This window comes from Copidosoma floridanum, unplaced genomic scaffold (assembly GCF_036245765.1).
Source record: "Copidosoma floridanum isolate Cflo_tuat_1 unplaced genomic scaffold, Cflo_Japanese_pri ptg000019l, whole genome shotgun sequence".
Taxonomy (NCBI): Eukaryota; Metazoa; Arthropoda; class Insecta; order Hymenoptera; family Encyrtidae; genus Copidosoma; species Copidosoma floridanum.
Window position 1 is genome coordinate 3,012,198 of NW_028321896.1, and position 26,434 is coordinate 3,038,631.

At 44.3% G+C, this 26,434-nt stretch overlaps 1 protein-coding gene across 1 annotated transcript; it reads right to left on the reverse strand.

Annotated features, from left to right (window-relative positions):
- Positions 1–26,434, reverse strand: LOC106636883 (monocarboxylate transporter 7). Its single transcript, XM_023389355.2, has 11 exons — positions 26,228–26,434; positions 25,296–25,569; positions 22,090–22,200; positions 20,867–21,040; positions 12,855–13,023; positions 12,608–12,772; positions 7,107–7,392; positions 5,827–6,001; positions 4,536–4,742; positions 912–1,334; positions 1–272 (listed from the first exon to the last, which is right to left on the reverse strand). Exons 1-11 carry the CDS (start codon positions 26,432–26,434, stop codon positions 1–3), a joined length of 2,463 nt encoding a protein of 820 aa, XP_023245123.2.

Genomic DNA, 26,434 nt, shown 5'->3' on the forward strand with positions numbered 1-26,434 from the left:
CTACACACTGGTGGTGATCTGTTCGATGACGGTGACATCTCGACACCTCCTCGGAGTCCTCGCTCTCTGCTGCTGCTGGTGGTACTGCAGAAACTCCGGGTGCTGCGTGAACTCCGGACAATGTTGCTGCTGTTGTTGGGAAAAATCCCGATGGGGAGGGTAGAGCTGGTGGTGATGATCGTGATCGTGATCGGGAAAGGCGAGGCCCTCGGGCACACTTTTGCTCGGCCTCAACGGGCCCTGGGGCGGTAGGTAACCTCTGCAGCTTCCACCTGGTACTGTTGAATGACGATTTTTTTCAATACGCCCAGAAGTCACTTGTGGTGACCACAACGAAGGAGATGGTTATAGTAAAAAAAAGTGTGGAATCCGCTATTTTTTATTTTTTTTTTTATTTTTTTTTTATATATAACGTATTTACCAACAAAGGAGGGAGCCGAATGGACTTATTTTGCCAATGTTTTTTTTTTAACCAATTGCAGTGCTACGATTGCCGAAAGCAAAATTAATTGAATGAAAAATAATAATGATCATTGCGATGAAAAATTTACATTTTTGTTGTAATTCTTGGTGCGAGAAAATTTGATGAATGTTGGCGTGAATCAATGAACTCGAGGAGTCAGCTCGAAATCGTCCCCGTAATTTTTAATTTGGCAATTATTTTCACATCACCCGCGAAGCTCTTATCACGCGGTTTTCCGATTTCCAATAATGCTGGAAAAAAGACGTGATTTTTCGAAAGAAATTCCGAAAGTGGGTCAATCGAGTTTCCAAGCTCTTATTTCCAGCAGAACGCTATTGATATGCAGACTAATCGGCCGAAACGTACAATTTTCGGGGATGCAATGCCATCAGATGTAAGACGTTATACATAAAAAAAAAAAAAAATATCGATAGAGGATGCGCCGTACCCATCAACTGCTGCTCCCGAAAGTGCTGCGGCGTGCAGCCGTAGAAGCTGTTCCTGTGGAAGCCCGGAGTAACGTGGCCCCCGTGGAAGCTGGAGTGAGGCGCGAACGCAGGGGTTGTATGCTCGGACCTGTCGAGCGGTATGTGGAGCGACTGGGACTTGGGCAGCCGGCTGAGGGTCCTCGGGACCGTCGGGGTCATGCTGGCCGCGCGGTGCGTCGCCACTGCCGCCGCCGCGGTGCAGGCGCAGGGCATCGAGCCCATCAGCGAGCCACCGACTCCTGGGGTCGCCGCCGTGGCTGCCATCACGGGGGAGCAGGGGCTGCGTCGGCTCCAGCCTACGAGGAAGAGCAGGGCCGCGCCGACCAAGGAACTCAGGCTGCACAGGTAGTAGCCGACGCGGGGGCTCGCCTCGTTCAGGTAGCCTGGCCGGGAAACATGGAGGACTATTGTTAGCAGTCTTTTTTTTTTTTTTTTTTTTTTCTTTTTTCTATGACTACCTACAGGGTTGCAAAGAGGACTATTAAGTTTTTTTTTAAATTTATTTATTTTTTTTTTATTAAAGCTGCTACGCCAAAACTCAAAGGATCACTTTTATCTTAAGCTTGTATCTTTGCTTGTTCGATTTTGACCGATGAAAAAGTTCAATCCTCAAATCCGTGCCCACCACTTTGGATGATTTATCGGCCTTTCGATTCGTTCTCTAAAACGACGAGCAGATGAAATATATATTTTTCGATTCAATACCGAGAGGCGCTATTTTATATTCAAGCCTTGGAAAAAGGGATGGGTGGCGCATCTGGAATTCCCCGAATATCACGCAACACTTTTTGGGAGGAAGAAAATTCAAAGATGATGCTTTCGAATTTCCAATGCTAGGAGTGTTGGAGTTGAATGAATTGAATCTAATTTTTCGTTCAAGATATTATAGACAATATACAGTTGTCAAGATAAACGCTGATATTTGTTTCAGTTATTTCCACTTTTGGCCTTTTTTTCCTATGATAATTCAAAAATTAATGATAAATTAACATTTTCGAGCAGCTTCGTGCTACGAAACAAATTACGTAGTGCAGTTGATTTCGTAAAAAAGTTGAATGAATGTATATATACATGATGTATATCCACGATTAACTCGGCACTCGTTCACTTCGACGAGATGCTTTAAGCGCAGCATGATAATTAGTTCCCAAGAGAATTTACGGAGGATCTCGTAACGAACAAACAAACAAACAAACAAAATTAAGTCAGTTAAAACTCTGATGTTCATAATGAATTGCTCAAAACTTTGGCTGTGATGCAGGTACAACGTAATTGGCGCAATGTACACTCATAAAAATACTTGATTTAGTACACGATAATAATATTATATTCTTTTAGTATAGCAATTCGATTACATTGAGCTTGGAAATCAATAATCCGAGAGACGCCAATCATCGTACTGTACGGAGAAAGACATGTTTGGCTAAGCGTACGCCAACACGTGTAACGTCTCGTGCGATGACGGCACTCCGCTGCGCAGTATAGCTTTCGGAAATCGCACGGTACGTGTCTGGTTGACGTTGATTTAGCGCCTACCGACTCGCCAATTAAGAGACTACCTTTTGATTCAATTCCACCTTACACGAGTACACACGTGCGCAATGATACAAAACAACGATACCTACATCGATTGGTCGTAAATTGATACAAGACGACTTTTTTGCACAGACCACAGTGGAAGATCCCCGGAGCAAGGAGGGAAAGAAAAAAAAAAAAGCTTGCAATTGGCAGTAATGACTTATGGCTTGGTCGCACAGTTTATCTTGCGCCTGCCTCCGCGCTCGGCTATCGTTAATTACCGCGTGAACTTGTTCTCCCCGTGTTTGGTCCTCGCGCCGTAGATTAGCTTTGTTTTGTGGCGCGCGTGTGTATTTTTGCACCTTCGGCTGTGGACGAACAAAAAATACACACGAGAGGGTGATAATTACTTAACAAGGTACGTTAAACTTCTTCGTCTCTGACTCTTGTGGTCGGACTTACTCGGGCATTAACACTTTTTCTCTAAAAACAATACGCATTGTTTGTTCATTGCTGTACTTACGATGCAGTTGTACTCGACAAATTTTCTTTTTTTTTTTTTCCAACAAAAGTAACGTCCATTGTTAAAAAAAACATCGGAGTATTTATGTACTCAAATATCTTACAGTAAATTTTCGTACTCTATATTAATACATCGCACTATTTTGTGTCCCAAAAGTGGTACATTAAGTATGTTTTCAGGAAAAAAAATACATCGTACAATTGTGCCCGAATCTACTTTACTCATCCACTGACGAATTATACACATCTTCTGATGGTACATCTCTTGATTAGTTTTGCTGAAAAAAGAAAAAAAGCACCCAATGAATTTAATTACCTTGGAAGAGAGCAGCCCATCAGTCAATCAGTCGGAGATTACCAACCCCATCCAAATCAAAACTATTCGACTCTGAATTGATCGGTGTCTAATTATTTCGGTAAATGAGAAGGTACTGGCCCCATGCAATAGTTGCAATTTCGATAAGAACATGTCGTTTGATCGATTCATTTGGCTTCGGAGCCATTTTACAAGTAGATAAACGTCACGGCAAGCAAACGTGAAATCGTTCGACGACACGCGTGTACAGGATAAACTAAACTAGCTCGCGAAACTGAGATAAGAAAGACGCATTGCAGGAGGGTCTTTCTCGTTTTCCGATCGCTGTGTCTTCCAATACACTTTCGGCCGGCTTTACTGCGCCGACAAAAGCTTTCGCGGCCCTTCGGAAATAAAATCTTTATCTTGTTTCGCGAGCCATAAATCTCGAGAACCCCCCCCCCCTCTCGCTTCCATGGACCTTTTCATTGTTGTACTGTACAATGTGCTCAATGCGCGCCTTGTTATTTGAAAAGTTAAATGGAAGACCCAAACTTGACAATAATTAATTCGAGGTGAATTGGTATGGTAGCGGTGTTTTTCAAGGGGCCAAGGTGATTTTATTGGGTGCCTTTGACTTAAATTTCACGTCTGACCGAGTTTGTAGCGGGGAAAGCCAATAGGTCAATTAATTATCGATACGTGCAAATTCAAGTAATTTTTTTCCCTTTTTTTCAAGAATTCAGCCAAGGAGTGAAATTTTATGTTGTACTCGGTACCTCGTAACTGTAGATTGACCTTTCGTTTGTGTTTCAAATACGCCATACCTACGTAGACTATTTAACGAAATGGAAAATTTGCTTTCATTTTCAAATACACAATCCAACTTTCATCGGCTGCAGCTTTTGACCTCAAAACAAATGAACCCTTTTATGGTTGAAAATAAAACTTTTGATCAATTTTACTCATTAACTGGCAGGTATTGAGTTTCAAAGTTTAATTACAGCGAAACATTAATTTGAGCAGCATGGAAAAAAAAAAAAAAATTGTACAATTTGTACAACAAAACCACGTTTTTAGCATAGCAACCTCGTATAGTGGTGACAAAAATAAACCATCATAATCATTTTTCAGTATCGCACCAGCAACAAAATTCGGTTGAATTATGCACGAGTTGGTACTATCGAAAATTGGCTACAATTTTTTGTGATGGTAAAAAAAAAAAAAAAGAAGTAACGCTCATACGTACCGGTAACAGGAACTCCGACGAGTATGGGTAGGGCCTCGGCAGCCTGCACGAGGGCCCAAGTTTTGGCAAACTGTCGGGCCTTTATTCTCTCGAGGGTGAGCATCTTGAGCGAATAGAGACTGCCGCCCAACGAGGCCCCGTACAGCATAGCGGCCAACACTAGCCCGTGAAAGCCCTGCACGCTCCCAAGCGCCAACTGAGACACGGCTTTGGGTCACCGTAGATACATAATCCATGCGAACCGACAACGAATCAATTTCGACACGATGAAAATGCTAATGAAACCATTAGGAGTGTGCATGCATGGGTTTCGCGCGTATACCTCGATGACCGAGTCGATGAATCATCACGGGGTACAACGAGCCCGTGCGAGTAAAAATCTCGTTGGGGGGTGGGATCAGCTGAAAGGGGCTCTTTAGCGCTCCTCTCTCTCGTATATACGAGCCCGGGTGAGTCGACGACGTCGTATACGGTACATAATAGTTGCCGGTGCATGAAAGAAGAGGAACACGGGGCGAGGGGGGCCGTTAAAGATTGAGGAGAGGACGCATTATGAGCTGCTTCTTCGTTTTCTTTCATCGAATGGCTCGGCTCTCGCTTTTTCCCTCGAATTTTCAAGCTCCGAGGGGAGAGAGGCTCGTCACGCGAGACGCGGCTACTGATGAAGAGGAACGAGGGTGGATGAGCGAGAGATTGCGATAGCACCTCATCGCCGGAACGAGGGGGCTAAAGCTCCCGGAAGCCTATATATATGCACGCACACGTATACGTATGTGTATACATGGAAGGAGGAAAGTAGCAGCAGCCAGAAAGAATCGTTACGAAGAGCAAGGGGGAGAAAAGCACCGTATATATATATATGCAGAGGGGTGGGTATCGTGAATTTAAACGCGTTTCTCAAATATTCTTCAATACCTTTTTTCTGAAAATTCAATTAATATACACTATTTTTGACTGAAAAAAAAAAAATAATAATAATAATAATAATAATATTGCACCGTGACGTGAAATATCCATCTCTTGTACGACTATACGCGCGGAGGACAGTCGGTCGAATAACTTGCACGGGTTCCTTTCTCTGTGAAGAGGCCGCGCGTGAACGCGATGGTATACACATATGTATACGTAGCGGCGAGTCGAGAAAGAGGAAATAAATGGGGCGAGTGTGTGTACACATGGACCGCGGAATGCCGAAGCCATGCCGGTACGAAGGTGACAAAAAAAAAGAAGGTTGGTCCATAGCGTATCAATGGCACATGGTAAGAAATGAAATCGAGGTGTAGTTACTCACCGACTCCGACGAGGGCACCCTGGCAGAGGTACTGCCTGGAGACGAGGCACTGGGCGGAGGGCTTCGAGGTGACGATGCCCCAACCGGCGCAGCCGGCAGCCGCCGCCAGGCCCAAGCAAGTCTGCAGCAGCACCGCGGTGCTCGGGTCGTTCTCCGCCTCGTACTCTTGCAGCGCCTATATACACGTATATATCAGTGTCCAAAGCACATGTGTATACGCGCGAACAGACAGATGGATGGACGGACGGTGGGCAAAAAGTGTTGGGAGGCATTGCGCGCGGGTATATACTTTACAAAGGAGAGCGCGCTCGGTTTAATTGACGAGAGACCGCTCTATCTCGCGCGGCTCTCTCGACCCTCTTGGTTTTCCAACTCGGGAATTCTTTCGGTACGTTTTTTCTCCCCTTGTTTTTATTTATTTTTCACCGCTCGCCCGCTGGGACGTGTGTATAAATTTATGTATAAGGGGGTCGCAGCGCGCTTTATGCTCTCCGATGCCGGCGCGCCCGGTCGCACACGACGACCGATTATGCGCGTGTCTCCTGCTCTTGTTTATTGCCCTTCTTTTTTATATGCTTTTACCGGGAAAAGATTGTATCGCTTCTGTTTGTCTGGTGTGTTTCGGGATTTTCGAGCTGAATGGAAAAAACAAAAGGCTGTCTGGTGGATGGGCGCGTGGGAGTGCGTTCCGTGAAAATCAAGCGAGCCGAGTCAAGTCTGATACGTTTTCTTGTACGTCATGCAGTTTGCTTTTTTTTTCTTTTTTTTTTTTTTTTTTTGTTCGCGTACATCGATGCGGTGGAAAATGAAAATCGAATCTGTTTTGCCTCCCCTTCGGCCTTCCCTCGACGTTTTCGCGAAATCAATCCGACGCCGGGAGAGGGAAAAAAATGTAATATTCACGGTAAGTCGAAAATACGTTTAACTCGCGTGCGTTGGAAACGAGTATACGCGTTGATGTGATGTAAAAACAGACCTCCACGTTTTCCGTGATGCTTTTTTACTGTATTTTTTATCTAAAAATCACAAGCAAGGATATCCCATTTTCACTCGTCTCGAACAAAAAGTTTGGCAATCGGTGAAACAAAAAATTAAGCTCCTCAAAGTTTCCGCTCAGTTTAGAGTCCACAAGTGAAAATCTAAGAGGGGTCTCATCTAAATTCGCGACCCGCACCCGTAAAGTCATCCCTTCGAATGTAAAGGTAAAACACGCGCATCGCCAAATATTGTAGGCAAGGGATTGAGAAAGACGAGAGAAAAAAAGGAGATGATGGACTCACGATGAAAAAAGCCGGCGTGTAGAGGCCAAAGGACGCGGCAGCGGCGGCCAGCATGAGTATCCTGACGGGCTGGCTGGCCAAAGGACTGAAATCGATCCAGGGTGGTCTGGCCGCCTTGAGCGCCGACTTGGACTTGGTCTTCAGCTTGTTCTGTTGATTCTTGAGGTGGACGATGGCGTGGCGCTGCGGGTGGTACAGCGAGGCGCTCCTGTACACCAGCCCGAGAAAAAACGCTGTGAAGAGCGCCCCCGTTATCGCTTGCAGGCCGTGCCTCCACTGCAGCTTTCTGAGGAACAACAAAACTATGATCTCGTTTCGGGGATCTTTCCTGTTTATACCTCCTTTCTTTTTTTTTTTTTTTTTTTTCTGTCCAAATATCCCATACACGTCGCGCTCACGTGAATTTTCTTTTTGTTCCCTACCCGATAAATTGTGGTAATGGTACCTTCGCGCGCGCTTGGGTATTTCGGCACACCCGGATTTCTCGATCCTGATTTATTTTTATCCTTTGCCGCATGCGGCGGATGATCATTTTGCCCGGCTCGTTCCCCCCAAAAGGAGGTAAAGACCGCTTCTCGAGTTTGCGAGTCGCCGGAATAAATTGGCATTCCCTTCTTTTTTCTTTTTTCTTTTTTTTTTTTTTTTGCGCCCAGTGAAGATATTTATTCGGATTTGCGCGCGCGCGTGCACTTGAGAGTCCCAGGGGATGAAAAATCGCCCTCCGCAAGTCGGAGACTTAACGAAAATTTAGGTCCACGAGTTGAGGCTCGACAGATATATAATGTACGCGTATACCGTATAATCGGTCCCCAAGCAAAGTTTCGACCAAAGACCTCTAATATGCATCGGCTTTGGGGGGGGGGCGAATGCGGGGTGCTTCCACCTTGTGTGAATATTCATTTGTTGAGCTTGAAAGCACACGCAGCTTAATTTTGTTATTTTGTGAAATCAAATCGAGATGAATTTATACAACACGCGTATCGAAAATCGATTCCACGCGCGAACGAGAAATTGTATTATGTGCAAGGCTGTTTATGTAGACTCGAACGAGAAGGATGCAAACGCAGGAAAGGAAAGAACAACACGGAGAAAAAAATATCCGCATCCATTTTTCAGGAGTAAGTGCATGTGCCAGCTTCGAGATCTATCACCGTCTCCGTTTATTCGCTGTTCGTCCATTTTTGCGTAGTAATAATACCTACTCGGTTACCTCGGGAAGCATTATCTTATCGCGTTACACCGAGTTTTTGCAGAGACGTTGTAGATTTTTTTTTTTTTTTTTCTTGCCATTAAAATGCACTTTTTTCTTCTGTTGTGCAGCCAATGATGGGATCAACTATTTTCATTAGTTGATCAAATCTTTCCCTCGATGTACATACAAGTGCAACAATTCGGCTTTAAAAGTACAATATGTATAACTGCACTTTCGTGACTTATGATGGACATTGTGTTGGGGTTGAACTTTGCCATACCATCCCTTGGAGCAACAAACATAAGGTGGTCGAGCGACAAGTAACTCAAGATGCAAACGGAAATCAAAGTCACCGTGCACTTCGAGCCACTACCATCGAGGGTATATAAAAAAAAAAAGCCCCATCGCCAAAATACATTACCAGATCAGAAAAATAACTAAAATATTTTTCCTCGACCACTTAAACCCTCGTCACGCAATCGCTCCTCCCGGAAACAATATATTTATCACCGGCTAGGAAAACTTTCGGATCGCGTGTATACATATATATAATATAAGCCTTCGCCACAATCCCGAGCGCTAATACACGTCCGCTCGGGGTCTTTGTCGGGACACAGCGACGCTATATGTATATAACTGCTCCCAAAGTGTACTACAGCACTCAAGGGTACGCGTACCCAATAATAATAATAATAATAACAACAACAACACATATACAGTCGTGTATCTGTGTGGTGGATGTGGTTGTTGGCATTATACAGTGTCCCATATCCTTCCCGTCTCACTAGGCCAATGGCAAGGCAGGAAGAAAAGGTAATATACTTTGGCATTGTAATATACAGGGTACAAGTGTTTGCGCGAGCAGATCGAGTGGAAAAGTAGCGCGTGGAGGCTTCTTTTCCTATATAAGGTACCTGTATATATACGTATACAAACACTCTCGGTATTTCTCCTTGTTTTCTCTTTCGAGCATCCGGCTCGTTTGCTCCAACCATCTCTCACCCCTTGTTATTCCGCGCGTGTATATATATGTACACGTATACGTTTGCTCCTTTCGTCTTCCCCCCCCCCGTGTGTGTGCCCTTTCGCACGCGCGTATGCTTCCGCTCCCTTGTATTTTTTTTTCTTTTTTTCTTTTTGGCTGTGCTATGCTGTAGGTACGTTTTTTTTTTTCTTTTTTTTTTCTTTTTTTTGCTGTTACTGCCCTAAAAATGCTAAACGACTCGGGTGCGCGGGGATGCGTTTTTTTCGCTACTCGTGTTTTTCATTTTTCGAAACGGTTGCGCAACAACACGTAGGCAGGTACACACGCGCATATTATACTGGGCGGCCCACCAATTTTGCATTTCAAAGAGCTGACCCTTTCGCGGTAGGCGGGAAAATTTTTACGTTTTGCTATTTACGCTCTTTTTTTTTGTGTGTACTGTATTTTTTTGGACAAACATGATAAAGGCCCCGTAAATGTTTCTCGTACTGTTGGATCAAGCAATCGTATTACGTCATCGATCTTTGGTTGTTTTTACTTGTATACAGTTAAAACCGATCCAATGAGTTTCTATGTTAATGAGTACCGTCAACGATTGGCCAAACAAGTAAACATCACGATCTTTGTGTACCACAAAGCGCGCTCGCCGTGATTTTCCCCCTCGAATCTCGTTACCCTTGGTTTTGCTCGCAAATTCCAACCCACCAGTCTCGGCCTTTCGACGGAATATTTGCGGTTGGTTGTATATATACATAAAAAAAAGAGGCCTCTGTTTGTTTTCGGTCAGTGCAGCGGTTCGCCCCGCCGTTGAATAATATCGATTGCGAAAGGCTCGTGGGCTTTTCGATAAAAATCACGTGATTAATTCATGTAATTTGAAAAGCACCTCGAGACTAGTTTGGCGTTAAAAGTATAGTCAGCTCGTGCATGTGTCGTATATTACGGTGTACATATAGACAACGCATACTTGATGATCATTGAATGAAAAAAAAAAAAAAAAAAAAAATCATTAGAATCGAAAAATAAAAAGATACGCTTACAGTAGTGAACGTTGGCGTTACCGATGAGATTAAGCCATGGAGATTTAGCTTATTTTTCAAAACCTCAGTTCAAGTATGTGTCACCTGTTACAAGTATTGTATCCATGGATCGCGTTTAGCGTTTGGATGTACACGCGCGTGTCCGATATCCTTTTAAGGAAGTGCGAGGCCATGCACAGATGTATTCTATTGTACCCCTATACCTCGATGTTCAACAGACGATTGCGACTGTACTAAATCCAACATCCCCCGAACACGAGTTCCACTATACGTATCTCCCGTACATTCCCACCCCAGCACCCTCAACCCTTCTCTATCCAAAGTTGTCCCATACTAGTTCTCTCTCTCTCTCTCTCTCTCTTTATCTATCTGATCGATAATATCCGGCTACTGTGCGTACCGTTAACTGGTGCCGATGCCACGGTTCTGCCCCGGAGAACTTTGCCAATCTCAGTTCCTCGCCCTCTATATTCCTCTCTTGTGCTTCCACTTGTGCGTATATGTATACGTGCATGGGTGAAAAGAGAAGAAAAAAAATTCGGGCGAAGGTACATGTAGCACGGTCAAAAAAAAAAGTGGTTACACGCCTGCTGCTGCCTTTGCTAATTACACATTACCGATGCGGAAGTTGATTTTTATTTGTTTCACTCCCTCCGCAGCCTTCGTTTTCTTCTCGTTGGGCTTCACCGCGTTCACGTGCGCGTACCCTTACACACAAAAGATCACCGAACGGCGATTTTACCCAACTACATACAAAAGGCACAGCTCGATTGTTCGACTGTATTTTTTTTTTTTTTTTTTTTTTTTTCTTCGTTTTGCCCGTGCCTACTCTTAAGTATTGCTCTGTATACTATCGGGGGCCCCCAGGAGGGATGGGGAATGAAGGCTCGCTTCCCCACACACACACATATTTGTGCGCGCAACGCTACTCTGCTGCTGTTACAAGTGCAGGTTATTCGCCAGAAGAGAGCAACGAGTGAATAATACCTCGCGTCGTACATTACTCGAACCTTTTATCATCTCCCCCCCCCTCCTCCCAAGCCTCCTCCACCTAATACCCGATTTATTCATTCGTGTCGTTCGAGCGCAAGTTATAGATTCGACATGGGAATTGCACACTCGAGTTACTCAAGTCGTAAGTACAAAGGCATGGTATAAAGTAAGGGAAAATAGTTCGAACGTGGATGACAAGCGTTTTTTATGCAACCAGTTTAACTGATGATTTTTCGTTGAGGTAAAACAAAAAAAAAACAAAAAAAAAAAATCAGTCTCCACGATTGATTTTTATTTTTACTTTACACCGTACGTACATGTATGTGCAGGTAGAGAAATGAAGGGTTAGAGACGTTAGAGGTGGAGAGAGCACAGCCTTTGCGTATTAGACGGCAAGTACACGGTGTATTACAGGGAAGAGGAGGTGGGAGAGCCCGTGTGCACTGACGGCGTAAATTGAATACGTTTGATCCGGGGTTCCGGCTTGTTATACGAGCTAACGCTGATAATGGCGGAGTCTGTTAACAAGACTCTATGCCGCAGTTGCCCCTTTGGATCACTTCTAAGTGCGCTATTTTATTTTTTTTTCCCCCACCTTTTATTTTTTGTGCCAAAGAGATTAGGGTTGTTACCCTCTTTTTTTATTTTAAGAGTGAGTCTCGTGACAATTTTTATAAGGGTAGAAAAAAAATGCCTTTCGTCAAGCGGAATTTCAAAAGGGTGATAAAAACATTGCAGGAGACACAACGCTGCTTTTTAATTTTATGAAAGATGCTTCGGTCCTCCTCCGCGCAAAGCCACTGAAATTAATTAAATACCTTAGTCCGCGTCTGAAAAACAAAAAAAAGGAACGTCGTGTCAAAAACAGCGTTTGCAAAAACGAGCTTTTAATTTCATTTTATTTAGAGCGCGCGTGCTTTTGAGGAGTTAATTACATGAAATTTTCCCTCCGCAAAACAATAATTACACGTGTGTTGGCGACAGATGAGCAGCACCTCGAGTTTCAATTCACAGCGCAACTCGACTCTGTCAAACGTGATTTCGCGCCTCAAGTTTGTACAGCGCTCGTGATCATTTATTACACAGGTACACTCGTGCGCTCCGCCGATTTTCCCGAAACCCGTAAATAAATAAATAGAACGCCCCCCCTCCCCCCGATGAAAACGCGTCGCTGCAGGTTTAAAGCGATATATCGCAAGGGGGGTGGGTGTGATAAAGATCTATTGTGCCATTACTTTTGCGCAAAGAGACAAACACGAGGAAATGCAAGTATAGGAATAAAAGAGCTTACCCAAGTGCCTCCTTGTAAGAGACGCTGAAGAGAGCGATGCCGACGCCGGTGCCAGCTTGGACGATCATCTCGACGAATTCCCGGCGCTTCCTGAAGTAATGGCCCAGCATGAGGCCAGCGGTCTCGCGCACCATAGCCGCGCCAAAGCCCTGCACCACGCCAAAGCTGCATACAACATTTTACCACTGTTATCGTACCGTGTCCTATTTTTTCCCTCCGTAAAAATGAAGCTTGATAAGGGCCTCACCTGAGCATGACCTGATGCGCCTGCACGGCAAAGGAGGCAAAAAGGGCCGACAGGGCGAGCACGAGGCCTCCGATGACGGAGGTCAGTCGGGTGCTGCCGCGCCTGCAGACGCCGAGAATCAGGGGTGCAGAGGCGCGGGACACCGCGGCGCTCAACGAGCCGATCCACACTGCAATGGTGTAAGTATCGTGTTCGGTCGCGTATACGTATTTCTTTTTTTCAGAAATGGATGCGGTTAAAGGAACGGTGTGTCGTTATCTCAAGGGGTAGAGAGTTAGTGGAGGCTGTTGAGAATGACGATAATTTTTTAAGAAAAAATAACGTCAATGGCACATTACTTATTTATAACCATTCATGTGAATTTGTATTTGCAACGAATATTTTAAATTCTAAAAATACTTGCAGAAATTATAGAGCCATTAAATTCAGGGGTGTCTTTTTTACCCCCTCTTGAATTCATCAAGTGGGTGTCTTTTTTAACGAAATTTTCCAAGCATGTCTCGTTTCATCGTTTGTATACATGCACATGCGTTGACTACGTGATTCGCAAAGGATTCCTCATAGTCACAGTTCCCGAACCAGGTTACGCTTCATCGGTGATTTTGTTTCGCGTTTTTCCTGACGTTACACGCGATAGAAACTCTCGTATACACTTTTTCATATACAGCTACACGATGTGGCTTAGCCCTCGGAGTGATGCATTTTTGTGATCAATTTTCTAGGGGGGGAAAATTCGCTGACTCGGCATGTAGATGGTCGGAGATAGTACGAGAGGGGGGCTGTAAATGGATGTACCTACTCCATCTATGCGAGATCCACTTGGGAAAAATCTGACGCGGCGTTGTTTGAATTTATTTTGATGTATCGGTACACACCTAACGATCCACGAGCGGGTAGCCAATGGTGGGGAAAAACAGTTTTACCAAGTTTTTTCAGTCTCGTTTCTTGAACACTGGTTGGCGAGTTTTCGCGTCGAAAGTTCATCGGAGGGTCAATTAAAACTTCTTTTTCTTCGCAGCTCCGAGATCGATGATCAACCTCATTACGGCAAAGGAAACAATTTGGAAAAAAAAAGAAGAAAAAAAAACCTTATTCCTCCTCGTTCCAGCGGGGTTTCCGATGAGTCGTCGGATTGAAAATTCATGGGCAGACTCGGAAAATTACAACCACCGATCCCACGGCCCTTCGAATGAAATCAGTTGAGGGAACAAAAAACGAATGTTATCTTTCTTTTATTTTTTTTCTCCTTTTTTTGTTCCCTCCGATTTGAATTAGAAGCGAACGAAAGCTCGGCTGATCGCTGAATCGACACACACACAAAAGCCCCATACCTATACCGGACACGAAGATACGATTCGTTGATTGGCGAGCGCGTGCAGGGACAAGGTCCTCTAATTAAGACCTGAACGAGCCTTTGATGAGCTAATGATGTACATCCACTGATAGATATATATCACGTAGGTCCGAGCCGGATGGAATGCGAAACGAGATTTTTATTTTTCACTTTCAAGCTGTACGTACAGGGAGACTCGCTTTGTTTTCTCAGTAATTACTCTGACTTAGGGGCTCGACGAATATGTACCCGAAATCTCGGTTTTTGCGTTATTTATGCCTGCTGTGCTGCGTTTTTTCTACTTATATACGCTCAGACTTTTTTGTCTTTTTGGACCACCTCAGCTTCAGCGCATATATCTATACGATCAGGCGAATTGGAGTCTGAGACCTTTTTGCAGTAACTGGTGGTATGTTTTGTTATCGTTTTGTTTGTTTTTGTTTTACTTTTGTATCCCTTGTTACCGATGGCGATTGAAACGAATCGAGCTATTGAAAATTATCGTTTTAGCGGATTATAAGAAGAAGAAAAAAATGTTTTTTTGCGCGTGATAAGTAATGGGTGTAGTATTAAAATCATAATTTATAATTTTCGTAAGTTTAAAAAAAATTAAAATTAAAACTACTAAGAACTCTCTTTCCAGCTGTGTTTAATGGTTTCTAAAAATAGGTATCCATTGCGAGGGCGGTTTTTCCAGCCAATTTCGCGTCTGTCACTCGTTCGATGAAATTCCCATCGATTTCTTCGTTTGGCACACGTTTCCGTGGATATTTCCTCATCACACACATGGCATTTCGAACCAACAAATGGAAATGATAACGAACAAACGCACCTGAGCCGATACAAGACCTAAATACAGTCAGCCAAGGCTTGACAAGTAGAACCAGCCGAGTATGGTAAGACAACAACTTTTTTTTCCGAATTTCTAAATTACAATCCCTGTTTTGTACGTAACGCGGTTACGTGACCAGATGAGTAAAGCACACGGCAAAAGCCACTAGCTCATCCGTTTCAATAACCAAAGATCGGAGCTAAATCTCCAAGACCTAAGTATAGTCAGCCAAGGCTTGGCAAGTAGAACCAGCCGAGTACGGTAAGGCAACAACTTTTTTCCCCCAATTTTCAAATTACAATCCCTGTTTTGTACGTAACGCGGTCACGTGACCAGATGAGTAAAGCACACGGCAAAAGCCTCTAGCTCATCCGTTTTAATAACCAAAGATCGAAGTGGAATCAAGTTTGAATCGCGCATGCAAAGTAGGTACACACAACAACGCCACCGTCATCGTTATCATCCCCATAAGAGCACCCGGACAATAGCCTTCGTGTATAACTTGCCCAAAGAGGTTTACGGAGAGCCCGAGAGAGCCCCTATCAGCTTCTATTCCGACCCAACGCTGTAGGTATATCTCACGCGTCTACGCGCATAAAGACGTATCTCAATCCGAAGCTCACAAGTCTGTCGGCGCGTATGATTGCAGTAGCGTTGGTGGTAAACGTTTCACCAATGATTCAAGCAACTCTCTCTCTCTTTCGTCTTATAAGAGAAAAATTTTATCGACACAAGAAGGCTGCAGCTTGTAAATCGTTAAAGCTACCGGAGTATTTTGTTCCACAATTAACCACGTAACCCTTGCTTAAGCGCGTATATAGAAATTTGAACAACATCCATGGCTTTACATCGTGCGTACCGTACAGCGGGCTTACATTACCACTTTTTATCCTCCTTTGCACGAGAGCGCTCGGTAGTGTTTGTATCTGCTTTATAGATACACATATATCGTTCGCCGGGTGTATCAACTTGTTGCCGCGGCGGTTTTATGTATGTACATACACGCTACATGCACAGCCGGAAGAAAGGGTAAAACGTCAGCAGAACCATACATGCGCTTCCTGTAATACGGCGCGTAGGTACACGTATACATCCACACAAGAGCTTTAACGCACCGCAACAATAGAGGTCGGCTCCACGCGTATGTACAGCAGTGCAATATGCGCCCAAGTTGAGGGTAATGCCGTTCGATTATGAATTTCGATAACTGTATATATACTATTCGATGAGTCTAACACGTTGTACTTATATTGGTTCCGAAAATCTGGTGGTGAAAAGCTTGCAAGCTTGATACATTACTGATGATTTTATTATCCGTTTGCAAAAGTAGGGGATCAGTGATTTTTGAAAAGATTATCAAATGCGTTTAGCAGAAATTTATTACAAAGAGGGTACAAAATCACGAGTACAATTTAATTTATTTATTTTAACGCTAATTGCGTGCAATTGTATCGGTTTATTTTGCGTTTTGGAATGCAGAAGTATATCCTCTCAGACATTATATACTCGCAAGTTTACTCAGTTTTTTCTACGCAGTTGCTTGCATCAGCCGTTTTGGGCAACTTTACGCGTAGCTGCAGTGCAGATAGGTTTTTTCTCTTCCTAAAATTAAATATTATTTATATCAACACTGTGGCGAAAGTAACATTTTTTTTTCTTTTCATAACTTTTTATTTTTAATTTAATTTTAGTTTCATTCCTTGTTGTATTTAATTACCACGCGTGTATTTTATTGTTTCAAGGTGTACATGGCGACGTGGTTCCGTGAAATTTACTACCCCCTCCATCCCATCAGTTGCGCTTCGAGTGTTTTATGTCACTGAACCGTGAGCTCGTTGAGAAAAAAAAAATTCGTCCGCAGTTCAAACGCACGAGCGTCCATCATCCAATGACCAAAAAAAGCCACGAGCTATCGCAAAAGATGAGAGCTTTTGACCCTTGAGAAAGTTGGCGAAGCGTAGTACCAATGCATGTCGTTACTTTTAATTACAAGTTGGAAAACGTCACTTTTTGAAAATAACAGGGAAAGAGGGAAAATTCCTTTGAAAAAAGGCACACGCGTAAGAGAAGCTCGATAAAGAAACCCTACGACATTGATATTGAGTTGATAAGCGAGTATTTTCGCGCAAAGCACCGGCTTTGATAATCCCGAGTATAGATACATTATACGACGAGCTAAAACCAAAGTCAATTGGGAGAGCGATAGAGAGCAGCTCTTTTGGCACTCTCATTAAAAGCTTCGTCCTCGAGATATTAAGCTCTATATAGGAAAAGGAACGAAGAAAAAAAAAGTTGCTCTACTGTAAAAAAGATAGGAGTACTCTCAGTGTCGTCCGCAGCCACTTTTGGAACGGCCCGAGAGAGCACCGGACGAGATGTACAGGATGAATTTATGCATTATTCATACACGTTGCATTGTTCGGCTGCAAAAAGCGAGTGTTTGAGATGCAGAAACTAGAGAACATTTCCTTGACACGAAAAAATTATTATTTTCGTACCATCGCCGCAACTACCGGTACTCAATCTCCCTGATTTCGGGGACGAAATTACCGCCCTTGCAATTTTCGCGCGGGAGGCGTTAAAAATATCTCATTAAAACGCGTTCGATGCGATTTTTACCCGGGAAGTTATGTAAGCACTCCTAAAAACTAGTACCATTATTTATCAACTTGATGCGGAGGCTGTACATGCAGCTTTAGTCACGTACGAGCGAACAAGTTTTACGAGATTTCGTCAACAAGATTTACGTAGATGTATTAAGTATGTACGTACAAATTTTTAATGCAGATGACCGTGAACTAGAGAAAAAAAATTTCCACCTCACATTAATAAGATAGAAAAATGTTTCTTTGTACTTTTAGTTTGGACGAAATACAGCATCCATACACGTTATCGTCATTATTTATCCAACCCCCAAAAAAAGTGAACAAATTGTCTTGTCACGCCCTCGAAGATAATTATAAAATAGGTTATTGGGTACTGAATATAATACGTAGGTACACACATAAAAGAACAGCAGATGAATCAAGAAAGTCGATACCGCCTCGTTAAAAATCCTCTCGTCTCATCCGCAAGAAAGAGGACCTGACTGTACAGCACCGACCTTGTCTCAAATACATGACAAGTGTACATTTATTATACGTATACACACGCTCTTGTTTTCCCACTCTTGGCGTTCTTTTTTTATTTTCAGGGCCACGCGAGGGGTTCACAGTTCACGGCCGGAACGACGATTTTTGCCGCCACTCGCTATATTTTCATCGCTTGGCTTTGGAAAAGAGGCCGTTCACGCGCTGTCGCCCACGCCCGTCTGTATTATGCGCGATTTATGCTTTACTATCCGTCAAGATGCTCGCTGGGGTGGTTTATTTTTTGGGTACACGATCGCACGCCCTATAGCGAATTGGGTCGTATATATATATATACCTACCTGTTGCACAGTACGCCACGTTTCAATCCAAAAATCGCTTTGTCCTTGCGAGTTGTTTTATTTTCTCGTTAGAGTCGTATGGACAATGTCAGCATTGTATCGGTGAAAGGTGGTTAAAAATAATTGTCCTGTGCTGCGTGTGAGGGCAAACTAGAGTGGGTATAAAAAAAAAAAAAAAAAAAAAAAAAAAAAAAACAAAGAAGAAACTAATACGAAGGTAAAAATAAACGAGCGATTTATCGATTATAGAAGCTCGGAGGGAATTAAAATGGAAAAAAGCACCTATCGCGTGTAAATGGATTGTAAGCGTTTATCCGCGCGATATCGGACGGAGGCTTGAATTAAAAGTTTAAAATAAAACCGCGGTAGGATGGAAGATCGATGTGCGGTGAGAGAATAGACTAATCGAGATTCAGGGAAGAAGGATCAAAGGTAAATAATTCCAAGCACTGTAAATTACCGATGCTGCGTATCTGAAATCACATCTATTTAGCCAACCAAAAAAAAAAAAAAAAAAAAAAAAGAGCTAAGCAAACATTGGTACACAGAAAGAGAATATTTTGCAAACACTATAGGTACTGCTAGCGATAACATGTACCGAATTTGGGGAGCGAGGAAGGTAAGTTGTGGAACTTAATCGGCAGGTCGACACAGTATGACTAACTGTTGATTTACCTTTTTAAAACTTTCACCCACGGAGAGCTAGATCGACTACTCGAGCATACGTTTGTTTCAACTTAAAAAAGGTTTAATGTCAATTCTGGATCCGTACCTTTTATTACCGATACCGGTTGTCATTTTTATAGCGCTTCAATTGTTAAATGGAAAAGCTCCCACGGAGCAAAAGAACACGTACATTTTTCGTCTCTGCGTGAATAATATTACCACTCGGAGTCCGGAGTACAAATAGGAAACAAGTAATAAAAGTACGTAAGTGGTACAAGTAGAATATAAAAACGGGATAAATGAAGATAAAGTTAAAGGGAATCAAGAGAGAGAGGGAGATAAAGTGTGCGTGTGCCATTTTTCAGAGCAGCTATTAGGAGTAAGAAGCAGCAGGAGAAAAAGAAGTAGAAGAAGAAGAAGAGCAATAATACAGAGCCCGAGTGTAATAACGTTGCTGTTTGATCTATGTATACGTATACGTGCCAGGTACACGCCAGCCAGCCTATTTGCCTATGGGCTTGGCGCTGCAGGCCTCTCCGATTCTCGATTCACGGTTAAATGCAGCCTGCAGCAGTGTAGCATCGTAGACGGGTCGAAATAATATACGCTCCGCCTCTTCCCTTCCCCACCGGCTCCTTCGCTTATATTGCATGCACCGACACAAACGATAAGCATATACGCACACAGGGAGCCTTAACTCGGCTGCACGTGCGCTTGCCTCGACCTTACCATTTCTATACAACAGCCGATGGGCTTACGCGCGTGTGTACGTACACCTGTGTGTTTACGGGGTGAAAGCTACGGGCTTTGCTTCGATATTGCGAGGGGAGAGGGATGCTTTTTTAACCCCCCCCTCCCTCCGTGCAACGTTTGTTCCCCAGTGCCATAGTTTCGTGCGGTGGTTGCAGTTGCAAAGTAGGTGCAGCGCTTTTCCTGTGTACGCGATCGCCTTCCAAAGCCGATTGTGCGGAATTTATATGTTTACGATCGGTGGGTCCTGCAGTTTTTTTTTTTTTTTTTTTTTTTTTTCCATCCCGGTGTTATCGGTGACATTTGCACACGGCGGCACTTTAGGTCGTTCATGCGACTTTTTTGGCTTTGTTTTTTCCTCTCCCCAGTTTTATAATCAACATAAATAATGTGGGGTACGACTTTGCTCATGGGTTTACCAACCGTGAAATTTTAACCCACGAACAAACCATTGGCTATAATTTCTAAGAGGAGGAGCAAAAAAAGGTGCTCCACGCGCGGAAAAGCTTATCGATGGTGTATGGATCATTGCACAACGTTGTGGAAAACGCACGTGCAGTAGGCGTAAAAATAGTTAGCGGGTACACGTGTACAAGTTTTTTTTTTTTTTGAGGAGGAGGAGGAGGAGGAAAAAAGAAGCAAAAGTCGATGGTAAAAAGACCAGAACTTGTTTTACTTCGTATCGGGTGAAATTACGATATTCCCAGGGCGTGAAAATTAGCTGTCCTTCGGGGAGCCTTGAGACTCGTGCCCACTGTTTCATAAATTAACTTTCCCCGCCAAAAGTAAAACTATGATTATTCGGCACACGTAATTTATTTGATTTTGTTTTATTTTTCAATCTACATTAAAATTACTTTAAAGCACAGGGGAGAAGCAACCCTCGAGTTCTGAGTCAATAGCTACGTATATATACACGTGAAACGTAAAAATAACTAACACTGTAGGAGATACGTATATATATATATATATATATATACGATGACTTAAGACATACTCACCAATGTCGGTTTTGTACGGGGCGCCGAGGTGCTTGATCGCGTAGATCTGCAGTTGCCCGAAGGCGAGTTGCATGCCGGTGGTCAGTAGCAGGGCGAGAAAGCCCGCGGCGCAGACGAGCCAGCCCCAGCCACCCTCCGGATAAAAGTGCATTCGTATGCCCGAGACATCGATACCTACCATCAAAAAGCATTTGTCCATACTATTTTTTTACCATTTATGCGCGCAGTTCCCGTGAGCATAAACATGTGTACAGATCAATACTCGCGTGTACCTAGCGTTTACTGTAATTTTCTTGCACATGGGTACATCGCTCGAGTTCGGATGCATTTTGAATTTAAGATGACTATCTGTTTCATACGCGAGTGTCGGTATGACGGACAAGCGGTGCAGTAGCAGATCATTGCCGGTGGTTTTTCTCGTTATAGCTGTGCTTCTCGTCTCGCCGGGACCGGCGGACCCCACTGCGATCCAATTATAAGTTTCATCGGGATTCCTTCTCGTTACTTCCTCTTTTTTTTTTTTTTTTTTTATTTGCCCGACTTGTCGAGTTTTTCTTGCATATTCAGACTCATAAATGACGAATGAGAGGGTCCCCCCCCCTTTTTTGTACTCATCCCGGGTGGTTCTTTTATTTCTTTATTTTTGTCGTCAACTCTCGATTTAACTTGGTCGGACGAGTTCAGGTGGGTAACGAGAAGAAAGAAAATTTTAATTTCCGGCTGTAAATTATGAAAATGCCGATTCATCCTGCGCCATGCTTTGTTGGCTGAGCAAAATGTTTCGAGCACCTGCTAGTATGGGGTACAATGTCTCATTAAATCAAACTCGAGCTCCGTCCGAGACACGCACGTGCCAGGACACGACCGTCGGAAAATCACTCTGACGTAATATAATAGCAAAGTAATAAACGAAAAAAAAGTTTGTTTTTTTTTTTAATGAATGCGTTAAAGTTTTTTTTTTTTTTTTTACAAATTATTGCCAAAAAGATTTTTGAATCCTTCATTATTATTCTTTAAAACTACATCTCACTGGAATCTTTGTGCATTGGTACAAGGAACGCGTTCGCAAAGCACACAGAGGAACCATTTCATGTCCTTTGCATGGACCTATAAAGTAGCCGAACGGTTGTACATAAATATGCAAAGGCACGTGGAAAGAAAAAAAAGGACACGTAAAAAACACACATGAGAGCACAGGGCATCGACCGGTCCGTACAACTCACCTGTTCGTCGAAGCGCCGGCACGCAGCGATGAAGGCTGCGCAGGTCGCCGAGGACCCAGTTCCCGTTGCCAATTGCACTCTCTTCCAGATCCGCGCAGCGACCGCGTGGATCTACGTGGTGCGCATTCATCCGTGTCCAGCCAAAGTGTATCCCAGGCACAGGAGGAGCGACGGAGATGAAAAAGAAGAGAAAAAACAAACGAAAAGGGTATAGGTAGAAAGAGATAAAAATAATCGAATGCAATGCTTTACGGACCCTCCCCTGTGCGCGTATACGTATGGAGCTGGGAGGGATCGCTCACTCGGAAATGGTATTTGGACGAATGACGCTCGCACAGCGTACACGCATGGAGAGAGAGGCACATAGTATGTGTAGGGAACGGGAGATGCCGCATGCAGTTTGCATCGGATCTCGCTTCGCGGAATTTCTGGAGCAATTACACGTGACTCCCTTCCGTCACGTTCGTCTTCTGTTTCTTTTTCCTCCCCACCTCGTGCGTGCATCCACCGGAGATAAAAAAAAAAAAAAAAAAAAAAAAAACGAAAAAGAAAATTAAGGTAGCCCATCACGAAACGCCGGAAAAAGGATATTTGATACTTTGCGAGCTAAAATAAATTGCAAGATTAGCCTGAGTATTTACGTTTGATGAAAAAAAAAGAAAAAAAAAAAAAAAAAAAAAACAAAACAAATAAAAATCTCAAAGAGTCCTTACGAACGCGACACCAGAGGGGGAGGCTTCACTTCGTGCTCGGCATAAATAATGTATTCGGTGCAGCGGCTTCGAGCAATCGCACGCGCGTTGTACGTGTAAATAAGCGTACGCGATTGTATATATGATTCACAACCTCGTCCCATGTGTAAGTACGAGCAGAAACCCACGCTGCAACTACGGAAAATTGTACTTACTCGATGTTAAGGGAGACCCGAGCTTTTGTCCCCTAGATTTTGAAAATCAAAGTTTTATGGCACGTGTGTGCAAAAGGAGACAGTACACACGAATCTAAAATAAATGGGACGAAGGGCCCCCTATACATAATAGAGGTATCTTAATCATTTTAGTAACCTTCGCTTCCCTCTTAGCCTTCCACGCACTCTCTAGACAATGGCTCACGTTTTCGGCCTCTACACTTTTGTTGCGTGTCATCCTCGTTTTGCTCGAGAGCTCATTTCGCCGAATAACCAAGTTATGCCGGCTCAGGGCACTCGATCCTCTCTATCCGGCGCAGCGACAGCTCTTTCGCAACTTCTCAGTGAGAGATAACGAGGCGGGAGGAAAGAGCTAATTATCCCGGGATTTTTCCCCTTTCCGTTTCGTTCGCGATTTTACAGGTATCCGATCGCGGCGCACGCCGCCACCACCTGTATCGACCCCTCTTTTTTCTCGAGTCCACGTGATAGCTCGATTGCGCTTTCTTTCATACCCGTTCCTCTCTCTCTCTCTCTCGACCAATAAACCATCCTGACGTACAAGTACGTATAGGTAGAGGAAAAAAAAAAAAAGCCACAAAGAGGGACTCTTAAATAACAAGCGAAGGCACAGACGTACGGGTGAGGGCGATAATTCACCAAGAGTAGCGGGGTGCGAACAAGCAAAGGCCGCGTCGTCGTCATCGTCGTTAAAAGGCTAAGGAGGAGAGGCCGTTAAAGTGATTTAAGCCTCGCCGATCGCCTCTTTTCCTCCTTCCTCCCTCGTCCCACTGCCCGTCCTTTCAGGAAATAAAAGGAAGAGGAGGAGGAGGAGCCCCTTGGGGCAGGCGTGTACAAATACAAGGTATACAAGAATGACGTTTCTAGGCGGTGAAAATCGGCTCTCCGAGCCATATAGGTCGCCATTAGCGACTTCAGAGTCGCGTTCACGGTGGCGCGGTCAAAGTGTGGTGCAGAGTGAGTGATGCCCGCAATTGGAAGAGGCCCCATTTATGCAACGACCGCAGAAACGCTTTGGTGCGCATAGGGTGGCTGGTGTGTTGAGTGTGTATAGGTATATGCTTACTCTTGGTGCACATCACATGTGTAGATATACGTGAAATTGTATACCTGTAGGTCACTATGCTCGTGTTCGGCCGTCGAGCCAAGCCTGTGGTGTACGGCTGTTTGCTAATTAATTATGTCGAGGATGGGCTGTATACATAATATACTACACACGTACAGATACGCAGTTCTCGCTCGGTTGAAACGTGTGTACCTACACGTACGGCTAGCGTTGACTTTTCCGCGTTCGTCGGTGTCTTTGGATTTTTAAGTACACGTTTGAATTGTCGTGCAGTTCAAATTTCTCTTTTTAATAAAATACATAGCGGTTGCGTTCATAAGAATTTGAAGAACAAACAAGTCTGTGGAGTACCAAGTATTTCATCAGTTCCAATAACGCATTAAAATATTATATGTTTCAGTCTCTGTACAGTCTTGATGTGTCAATCTTTGAAGAAAAATCATTTTCGTGTGGCTCAAATGTATCAGACAACATAAATTAAATTTGTCAAAAAACATAAATTTCGAGCACACTCGAATTTACAGCGTGCAACGGTAAAATACATAAAATTTGCGGCAAATGAAAATTCACGGTAATCCTCTCGGGATTTTTTCTCTCCTCAACAGCGCGCAGATTTACACGCACTTACGGAGCGCAAAATTTGAAACACCACCTCTCGGGATGCGTATATCCATTGCATAGGAGGGGGTGGGAGGAATGATGAGGAAAAATTATGAAAAGCCAGGGCCCTCGAACATAAGTCACCGGTCCCGTAATCGCGATGCAAACGCTGCCCGGGCAATGAAATAATCCATAATTAGGCTTTCAGCCGACAAAGAGGGAGGTATAGGTCCTGCACCGGTGTATAAGCCCCGGGAACGTTTAATCCTGATTTGGCGCACTTCCCGAGAACCAACTTAAATCCAGCTCTTATTCTAAGCGCGAGCCTCTTGCTCTTGAACTCAATTACGGGGGAAAATAAAGAGGGGAGGGAACACCCCTTCCACGTCTCGGTTTGGTTAGCCCGAAATTCGTTTAAACTTTCAAGACTCGTGCATCTCCCTCCTCCATTTGCGGGGAGGAATCGAAAGAAGAAAGCGAAAGGAAGAGGCTGTCCCAAGGGATGGCCCTGATGAAGAGGAACGGCGATCCTTTGCTCAGCGGCACAACAGCAAAAAAAAACAGAGGAGCCGTGCGCGGAATACTGGACGGGCAGAGAGACACGTGACTTACCGCCGTGGTAGGACGAGGAGGTGGTCCGATGGACAGGCGGGTGCTGATGATGGTGGCCCGGGTGCACGTAGGCGCCGTTCTGGCAGTCGAGGTAGTGGCTCGGCGTGGGGCAGTACTGTTGCGGCTGTTGGCTCGGGCAGCATTGCTGCTGCTGGAACTGCTGGTGTTGCAAAAAGTGCTGGTGCAACTGATGCTGCTTCGCACAACTGTTTGGCGTGCCTGACTGCAACGGCGGGTGGCACCGGACGCAGCGCATCGGGGTGTCGCACGGGGGCTGAAACATTTTTTTATTATACGGTGTACTCGGATTTTGGGGGTGGCTTTCGATCGAATTGTTGCTAGATCGCGCTGATGGATATACCATGCCTCGGGGACGATCGTGACATGCGAAGATTCGAGGTTTGGCAGATAGTATAGGGTCACGGCTCTTGGATTTCCTTGGCTTCGGTTGGCAATGCGATATGAAACTACTCGCGCGGAAATAGGAGATGAAGGACGATTGACGGATCGGTCAGCTCCACGATTCCCGAGTAATTGATAATGCAGGGGCTGTTGGACACCAGCCATCGCTCGAAAGATATATTCATCTGCGCGCTCGTTGTAACTTGCATCGTTCCCTCTCTCTCTCTCTCTCTCTCTCTCTCTCTCTCTCTCTCTCTCTCTTTTGTTTGACTACAGGTACTTGTAACGGAGTAGGTATAAAGACAATCCGAGAGCCTCCGAATCAAATCTATCGCGTTCAACGATCCTGCACATTCAGTTGATCGGACCCACCCACTCGATCGATCAAGAGTCAAGCGTGGACCAACCCCTTTGACAAAAAGACCACGAGCAATAACTGCACCACATCCCCATATCGAGTCGACGTTACTTCGCTTTGATTCGCAAAGACGACAATAGGCATAGAAAAAAGAAAAAAAACATACATATACCTGAATAGAATGCTGGGAGCGCAGGGACCTGATGGAGCCGGACGGATGGAGGGAGGGCACGCTTCCCCCGAAGCTCATGCTGGAGTTGGCTCGGCCACAGCCCACAGGGGTTGTCCATCCACCGCCACCTCGCAAGCTGCCTCCGTAGCCGGGTCCGATGCTCCCGTTCCAGGCAGCGGTCGAGCCGGCGCACTCGTCCACCAGCAT

Coding starts and splice junctions, on each gene's coding strand:
- LOC106636883 (XM_023389355.2), bottom strand. CDS start 26,434: ATGCTGGTGGACGAGTGCGCCGGCTCGACCGCTGCCTGGAACGGGAGC. Junction 22,201..25,295: donor CTCCTCGTCCTACCACGGCG/GTAAGTCACGTG, acceptor CGCACCACGTAG/ATCCACGCGGTCGCTGCGCG. Junction 12,773..12,854: donor GCGCATCAGGTCATGCTCAG/GTGAGGCCCTTA, acceptor TGTTGTATGCAG/CTTTGGCGTGGTGCAGGGCT.